At 40.1% G+C, this 9,499-nt stretch overlaps 1 protein-coding gene across 1 annotated transcript in view; it reads left to right on the forward strand.

Annotated features, from left to right (window-relative positions):
* The window catches only part of ROR1 (receptor tyrosine kinase like orphan receptor 1), a 458,130-nt gene extending 453,127 nt beyond the window's left edge, over positions 1-5,003 (forward strand). Inside the window, exon 9 of the mRNA XM_069593578.1 lies at positions 947-5,003. Coding sequence (XP_069449679.1) covers positions 947-2,374 — 1,428 coding nt within the window. The 3' untranslated portion in view covers positions 2,375-5,003. The remainder of the gene's footprint in view (positions 1-946) is intronic.
* Positions 5,004-9,499: the final 4,496 nt, after the last annotated feature.

Genomic DNA, 9,499 nt, shown 5'->3' on the forward strand with positions numbered 1-9,499 from the left:
GATTATCATCCCATTTTATAGATGAGAGAATTGAGGCACAGAGTGATTCAATATTGTACCCAGAGTCACACAGCTGGTGAGCAGAGAGGGCAGAATGTCAACCTGACCTATCAGTCTGCAGAGGTCATGCAAGTAACCAGTTATCTCACTGTGTCCTGCACGTAGCGACTTTCGGACTGTAAAGCTAGAGGGATTGTAGAAGAGGCAAAGACCAGAGTGATCAGGGAGAGTTTCAGAGCAAGGATTTGAAAAGTAGAGAGGAGCCCCTTCCAAACCTCCCCATCTCTACTATGGGCACATCAGAACAGCCTTTTATTTGGTTTCTCTGGCTTTTAGCTCAATATACACCTTAAAAATATGACAGCATTGGAAGAACAACGGTGTAAGACAAGAACAAGCATGGTGTTTGCATGTGGATGATAAGGAAACCTATTCAGCTAAATGATGCCATCATGTAGAGGGGTAGCAAGGGTAAGAGCAAATCACAGATACTCTGAAGTGCCAGGCTAAGGATGAAGGCTGTATCCTCTGCAGCACTGCTTCTCACACTCCAGTGTTCACTGAAATCACCTGGGATCTTGTTAAATGCACATCCTGATTCTGTAGGTCTAAGGTGGGCCCAAGAGTCTGCATTTATCATGAGCTTCAAGTGGTGCTGATATTGTTCTTCCCAAAACCGCCCTTTGAGTAGGAAGATTCTAGGCAATAGCAATAAAGCACTGTAGGAGCAGGGGGTATGGATGGAGGGATAGGTGAGTGATGGACAGAAATTTGCCTATGGCTAAATTTTAGCCAACAATTTGAAAGACTTCTAGATGTACAACATTGCATTTAATTTGATATATAGAACCTTCCTCGATATAACCCATCCCTCCTTTCAGATGCCAGGATATCTTGCCTTAGGAAATGCTTTAAACAACATTTTTTTCTTTTCTTTTCCATACAGAGCAAGGCTAAAGAGCTGCCTCTTTCCGCTGTACGTTTTATGGAAGAATTGGGTGAATGTGCTTTTGGAAAGATCTATAAGGGCCATCTCTATCTTCCAGGCATGGACCATGCTCAGTTAGTTGCTATAAAGACCTTGAAAGACTATAACAACCCCCAGCAATGGACAGAATTTCAACAGGAAGCCTCCCTGATGGCTGAACTACACCATCCCAATATTGTCTGCCTTCTAGGGGCTGTCACTCAGGAACAACCTGTGTGTATGCTTTTTGAGTATATGAATCAGGGAGATCTCCATGAGTTCCTCATCATGCGGTCCCCACATTCGGATGTTGGATGCAGCAGTGATGAAGATGGGACTGTAAAATCCAGCCTGGATCATGGAGATTTTCTACACATTGCCATTCAGATTGCAGCTGGCATGGAATACCTGTCTAGTCACTTCTTTGTTCATAAGGATCTTGCAGCTCGCAATATTTTAATTGGAGAGCAGCTTCACGTGAAGATTTCAGACCTTGGGCTTTCCAGAGAAATATATTCTGCTGATTACTACAGGGTGCAAAGTAAGTCTTTGCTGCCCATTCGCTGGATGCCCCCAGAGGCCATCATGTATGGCAAATTCTCTTCTGATTCAGATATCTGGTCTTTTGGAGTTGTCTTATGGGAGATTTTCAGTTTTGGACTCCAGCCATATTATGGATTTAGTAATCAGGAAGTGATCGAAATGGTGAGAAAACGACAGTTGTTGCCATGCTCTGAAGACTGCCCACCCAGGATGTACAGCCTCATGACAGAGTGTTGGAATGAGATTCCTTCTAGGAGACCAAGATTTAAAGATATTCATGTCCGACTTCGGTCCTGGGAGGGACTCTCAAGTCATACCAGCTCTACTACTCCTTCCGGCGGAAATGCCACCACTCAGACAACCTCCCTTAGTGCCAGCCCAGTGAGTAATCTCAGTAATCCCAGATATCCCAATTATATGTTCCCGAGCCAGGGTATTACACCACAGGGCCAGATTGCTGGTTTCATCAGCCCACCAATACCTCAGAACCAGCGATTCATCCCCATCAATGGATACCCAATACCTCCTGGATATGCTGCGTTTCCAGCTGCCCACTATCAGCCAACAGGCCCTCCCAGAGTGATTCAGCACTGCCCACCTCCCAAGAGTCGGTCCCCCAGCAGTGCCAGTGGGTCAACTAGTACTGGTCATGTGACCAGCTTGCCTTCATCAGGATCCAATCAGGAAGCAAATATTCCCTTACTACCACACATGTCAATTCCAAATCATCCCAGTGGGATGGGTATCACCGTTTTTGGCAACAAATCTCAAAAACCCTACAAAATAGACTCAAAGCAACCGTCTTTGCTAGGAGACTCCAACATTCATGGACACACCGAATCTATGATTTCTGCAGAACTGTAAAATACACGACTTTTGTAAATGTGGTATACAGGAGAAACTAGAAAGTCGTAGAAAAGATTTATATTCAAATATTTTTATTAAAGTAAGGTTCTCATTTAGCAGACACTGCAACAAGTATCTTCTGTGAAGTTTAACTGTGTCTTACCAACCAGGGCAGACACCAGCCAGAAAAGAAACGTTGTGGGATCAACACTCCATCAGGGTGTATGCCCTGGCGTTGGGATTTGGACATCTGGTTTCAAGTACTGAACACTATAAACCAGTGAAGAGGAAAAGAACCTTATGACTAAGTATCAAACCAAAAAGGAAAGTCAAATGGTGCTTTATGTATTCACCTTTGGTCACCATGACTGTTCTCTCTCCAAAATGTATATACCGTAGCATTTGTCTGCCTGCTGTCTTTTCTTCAGGACAGATCTTCAGGAATTACATTGATTCAATTTAGATTCTGTGCATGTTTGTGTGGAAGTGATGCTCAGAATCAATGAGGAAACTAGGCCAAATTAAAAATCCCAAATGGAAACGAGCCATAAGACAAGTGTAAGTTTCTAAGACAAATGTTAAGTTTCTGAAGCCTTCTATACAGTGGGGCTTCTTGGAGAAGGTGCAGAGTATGCCTCTCTGTGAATCTCCTCTGTTGATCTTGAAGGCCTTTTCCACAGTGTGTTTACACAAGCCCTTGAAATAACTAGGGCATCAGATCACAAGAAGGCTAGATGTGGATGCTGAAGTTGATTGTGGGTTGATAGTTCTCTGTGTTGCATTAGAAATGAGGCACCAAAGGCAGCAGAGTCAGAAAAGCAGCCTCTTGGCGTAGATCAGCATCTGTGGGAAGGGAACAGGGTTCCCATGGGGACAGCCTCACAGAAGCTTCCCTGGACCAGTAACATTGAAAAATAGAAGTGTGGCTACAGACCAGATCATCTGTACTTGCCTCCTCCTGCATATGAGTTGTCCAAGGTATGGGAGTGTACACCATCAGTGGACTCTGGGGCAGGAGGAACTCTTTGTTATCAGTATCTAGTTAATTTAAAGTTTCTCACACTTTATTTTCTTATCTGGAAATGTTCACAGATTTTATTCCAGCACCAAGAGTTATGAGACAGTTTATCCATAGAGTTAGTTGGAATCCAAAGACTATGAATTCTATTTCCAAAATATTACATATCTTTGAAAACCAAGTACTGAGTTCTCATCAAACATTTACCATGAACTGAATTTTTTAAGCTGGTAAATAGAAGCAAAATGATCATTTTTGCCTTAGTTAGAGGAAGGTATCAAATGTGCATCTCATGCCTTACCTGCTAGACATCTTTTGCCAAACTTAGAGTTCTTATGGGTTTCAAGTTCTATATAAAAAGGAATATTATGATTGATGTTTCTCTTGTTAAACAAACAAACAAAAAAACTCCTTTATTCTAAGAACAATGTCTCAAAGTCTCATTTTTTTTTTAAATTTTACAGCTGAAGAGACTTACAAAGAGATTTACAGGATATAAAATAATTCCTGGCAATAATATTTGATAAAGAGAATGTAAGATAATTAGAAGCACATTGACATTTCAATTTTATAAAACAACAAATTCAGTTAAGATGAGAAATCAAAGAAATATGTTTACAAAAATGTGTGGCAATTTTCCCAAACAATGAATCTTCAGACAACAAACATGGACCAGTAGGTATTGTGAACGTAAAAAATTGGCTATATTCAGATTTATTTGGAAATAAATTAATACAATTTTACGGCATAAATAAGCTGATTCAGCAGTTACATTTTTTAACTTTAGGTAAAGGCGAATATTTGTATCCTTTTGTTGCTATGCAACTGTTTAATAATGAAGATTCAACCACAATTTTGTATATCATATGACAATCAATTTCTTTTCCAAGAATATTTATTATTTTAAGGAAACACAATTTCAGTGAATCTGAGTTTTTCTAGGAGTCCCTTAAAGGGAAATTAGCATTCCATGAGCCAGTAAAATATCTACTCTGAAAAAAACATAACTATGGGTAAAAAATAAATTCAAGTTAATTTTTTATAAAGAACTATAACATTTATTTTAAACATTTTATAATTACTGAAGTCATTAAGGTAAACAAACTAAATTTCAAAACCACTTGTAATAATGTATTTTATAAAGCACTGTGATACTGCATAACACAGTCCCTTTTGTATTAAAATAGTATTTTTTCATAGACTGAAAAATATCTTTTGCTTTGTGGACAACATTTTGTAAGATGACTTTATTTTCAGATCTTTTCTCTTTTTGCACAAAACTATGTTTATGGTTTGTATCACAGAAATGAAATATATCTCTGCATTTTTATATCTGGTCTGTTTCCTTGTTTCCTTTGTTTTTAACTCGATATAGATTTTTTTCAAATATATAATGGCACTATTCAGATATCTTGCCCTATCTTTCCTTATTTTCACTGCATGCATTTAATCACTGTATTACTTAATGTTTGATTTGTTATTATGGGCATTTCAAATAGACAAGCATGAAATTGTAATGACAAGAAGCCTATTTTATATTGAGGATATATGCATTTGTATTTCACACACCAGAGATATTAAACACTGATTATTTTATGCTGCTGTTTATTAAAAATGTTTACCATAAAATATTTCCTGAATATTGCTATCATGGAGGTATTTGGGAATTTTAATATTATTTCTCCTAATGTTTGACATTTCATAGAGGAATCATAATTTCTATTTACTGCTATTTCATTGAAATGCTTTTTTTTTTAAAGTAAGCTTTTATAATAGACTTGAACATTCTTTTGCTAGTGACCACGAGTGGAAGGAAGAATTCCAGTGATTTTTATGACCATATATCACCCACCTATAGATGGCAAGATTTAAAGTTTTAAAATCAAAATAATATATTGAGTAATTACTTGACAATTAAATGGATTATCAAAATTGGGTTTTAAAGTTGAATCTTTTTCTGCCTTGATGTTTCTGTATGAACTGAGACATCGAAACTCATCTTAGAACTCTGAAAAAGCTGTGTACATCTTATCGTGTTCAACTTAGATTCCAACCATATTGATAAAATAAATGTGGCCATTTCATTGTCACAGCTTATCTTTATGACCTTATTTGCCCAAAAGAAAGAACTCCCCATCTGGCAATTAATACACACTGTCAAAGAAAATGAGTATCATTATGAAAGTTCAAAGAACTTGTCCATTTCTGCTATTTAATACAGAAGGGGATACAATAAAACCTTCAGGGCCTTATCCATATGTTTTAGGTACAGCTCTTGTCACCACCTCAGCGATCAAACTCAATAAAGCAATCACTTCACAAGGCAGTGAGATCTGTGTCAGGTTGGGTTTTTCCCTCTCAGTTGAATTCCTCAGTCTGCCCTTCACTCCCATTTCCTTCTTATGTCTCCAGGCTCTTCCCCTCCCACCATTCCCAATTCCTTCAGCCCTGGGATGGGGGCCTTACCCTTAAATCCCTAATCATCAACATCTGCAGGCTCACAGCACTACCTCAGATAATGCCTCCTACAAACCTCTCAGTACTAATTAAAGACGAGCTCTGTTATCTACACACCTTCAAAGATGGTTACCTAACAGAGGTTCTCAAAGTGTCCTCAGACCAGCAGAGCTGGAACTTGTTAGAAATGCACATTGACAGGCCCCACTTCAAAGTAATGAATCAGAAATTCTGGGGCATGCTCCAGCAATTTGTGCTTTAACAAGCCCTTCTATTGTCTAAAGATTGAGAATTACAGAACCAGCCTAGAAGTCTAGGGGTGGAAGGTGGGAGGATGCTCATTACATCCTCAGTAATGTGCATAAAAACATTTAATAACATTTCAAACGCTTTAGTCCCCTTAAAGGTAGTCAAGTTTTGCTTCAACAAAAATTCAAAAGAGAAAACCAAATGTTGTATATTAATGCCTACATGTGGGAATCTAGGAAAATCATATAGATGAACTTATTTGCAAAGCAAAGGGGGAAAAGAGGGATGGGAAAAAATGGGAGATTGGGATTGATATATATACACTATGTATAAAATAGATAACTAATAACCTACTGTATAGCACAGGGAACTCTACTCAATGTTCTGTGCTGCCCTAAATGGGAAAGAAATCCCAAAAAGAGCAGATATATGTATACATGTGACTGATTCACTTTGATATACAGCAGAAACTAACACAACATTGTAAAGCAACTATAATCTTAAAAATAATAAAAAGGCACAACATAAAATTCAAAGCTAAAAATGTTTGGATTAAGCATTTGACAATTGATTATATTTTTCTGTAGTTGTTCACTTGAATGGAGAAGTAACAGTACCTAGATTTTTCCAAAAATATATTCTTGTCTAGTTCACTCAAGCCCACAATGTTGGATGGTGACTAAAAGCTTTTTCTTTCATACGAACAGGCTCAAAAGAGTTGGTCTCTTAGTGTGCCTTTTTTTGGCTCCTTGTACTGATGATTAACACAACTAAAGTAACTGTCCTCTGTTTTGCAACTAGAGGTCAAGGTTAGGCTGGTCTTTCTTGGAAGGATGGAAGGCCCAGCTCCAAATAAGCATCAAGCAGAAGCAACTATAGAGGCTCCCCGCCATCCCTGAGCTTCCTATGACAACCTGACCCAGTTGGCTGGATGCAGTCACCTGAGCCTGGGTATGCTGTGTTCCTTTGCCAGCTACAGTCTATCAGTCCCCACTGGCTGGCCTGTGGACTCTTCTGTGCCACTGTGCTCCCCACTGCCTTCAGAGCCTGAGAACTCTGGGGGAGGACTGAAAAGGGGAGCCATGGGGGGTGCAAGAGGTGACTCTCAGACTCTTCTTAATTTATACGGCACCTTTTTCAACCAATAGTTCAAACACCAAAGAGGAAATGCTTTATAAGAGGAGCAGAAGGAGCAAGGGAGCACACAGATAAGAGGAAAACTTTGCAGTCAAAAGATGACTGCACCCAAAATTTGTTACCATAAATGTCGAGTATTAGGACCCTGTTAAATGCAGGTCAGGAAGCAACAATTAGAAGTGGACATGGAACAACACACTGGTTCCAAATAGGAAAAGGAGTACGTCAAGGCTGTATATTGTCACCCTGCTTATTTAACTTTTATTCCAAGTACATCATGAGAAACACTGGACTGGAAGAAGCACAAGCTGGAATCAAGATTGCCGGGAGAAATATCAATAACCTCAGATATACAGATGACACCACCCTTATGGCAGAAAGTGAAGAGGAACTAAAGAGCTAAAGGAGAGTGAAAAAGTTGGCTTAAAGCTCAACATTCAGAAAACGAAGATCATGGCATCTGGTCCCATCACTTCATGACAAATAGATGGGGAAACAGTGAAAACAGTGTCAGACTTTATTTTGGGGGGCTCCAAAATCACTGCAGATGGTGACTGCAGCCATGAAACTAAAAGACGCTTACTCCTTGGAAGAAAAGTTATGACCAACCTAGATAGTATATTCAAAAGCAGAGACATTACTTTGCTGACTAAGGTCCGTCTAGTCAAGGCTATGGTTTTTCCTGTGGTCATGTACGGATGTGAGAGTTGGACTGTGAAGAAGGCTGAGCACTGAAAAATTGATGCTTTTGAACTATGGTGCTGGAGAAGACTCTTGAGAGTCCCTTGGACTGCAAGGAGATCCAACCAGTCCATTCTGAAGGAGATCAACCCTGGGATTTCTTTGGAAGGAATGATGCTAAAGCTGAAACTCCAGTACTTTGGCCACCTTATGCGAAGAGTTGACTCATCAGAAAAGACTCTGATGCTGGGAGGGATTTGGGGCAGGAGGAGAAGGGGACGACAGAGGATGAGATGGCTGGATGGCATCACTGACACGATAGACGTGAGTCTGAGTGAACGCCGGGAGTTGGTGATGGACAGGGAGGCCTGGAGTGCTGCGATTCATGGGGTCACAAACAGGTGGACACAACTGAGCGACTGAACTGAACTGAACCGAATGCAGAGGAAGAAAAGCCTTACAAACCATCAGAGCACCCAAGGTCAATGTAATCCTCTGGGAAATTAGACTGGGAAGGCTTAAAAACATAGAGACATACAAAGAGAAGCTCATTTGACACATTTATGACTAGTTGAATATTAGGCACCATGAACTGCTTATTCACACAGGGACTATGACATTCACTAACCAGGCCTGACATCATGCTGATCCTTACCCAACTGACCAGGTTATTTGCTATTCTTATCCAAGAATGGTTCAATTAGGGAAAAGGCCCCTCGTTAAGATTAGATAGGGCATTGTGTACTTACAGAGCTTCCCAGGTGGCGCTAGTGGTAAAGAATCCACCTGCCAATGCAGGAGACATAAGAGATGTGGGTTCGATCCCAGGCTCAGGAAGATCCCTTGGAGGAGGAAATGGCAACCCACTCCAGTATTCATGCCTGGAGAATCCCATGGACAGAGGAGCTTGGCAGGCTACAGTCCATAGGGTCACAAAGAGTTGGATAAGACTGAAGTGACTTAGCATGCATGCATATTATGTACTTATACTTTTTAGAAGGTCGGTATTTTAAGAGTTCAACATGCTGAAATAAAGATAATTGAGGGGATATTAAATTTGCAGCAAAGTAGTTCTAAACAATCTTCATGGACCTATGTTATTAAATGTAAATTCAAATACACACGTGAAACAACAGAACTGACAGCACAAAGCCATAGATTAATGCTCAAGCTCTCCCTGGCCCTAGAGACACATGAAACTTGTATCAGAAACAAGTGGAGATCAGGCTCCACTCGATGACAAGTCCTCCTAAGCCACTGAGGTCCTTGGGTATTAGGATGATAACTCCAGTTATCACTGGGGTCCATTCTAACACAATTACCTGAAAGGTTTCTTTTGGGTCACTGTCCCTTAAAATCGCTTGAAAGGAGCTGAAACTGAAACTCCCTGTAAGGAAAGAGCAAATTAGCCAAGGTGGTGATGGTCAGGCTCTCTCGCCCCACGTTTTGCAAATATATCATTATGTAACAGCTGAGCTGACATAGCACTGCGCATGCGTGTCATGATGTACCTGCTTGGCCATGTGCCTCTTTTGTTCTGTAAACTGTATATAAGCCCCACCTGAGAAACCCCTTTTGCCAGTCCACCGCCATTAGAGAAT

This window comes from Ovis canadensis, chromosome 1 (assembly GCF_042477335.2).
Source record: "Ovis canadensis isolate MfBH-ARS-UI-01 breed Bighorn chromosome 1, ARS-UI_OviCan_v2, whole genome shotgun sequence".
NCBI lineage: Eukaryota > Metazoa > Chordata > Mammalia > Artiodactyla > Bovidae > Ovis > Ovis canadensis.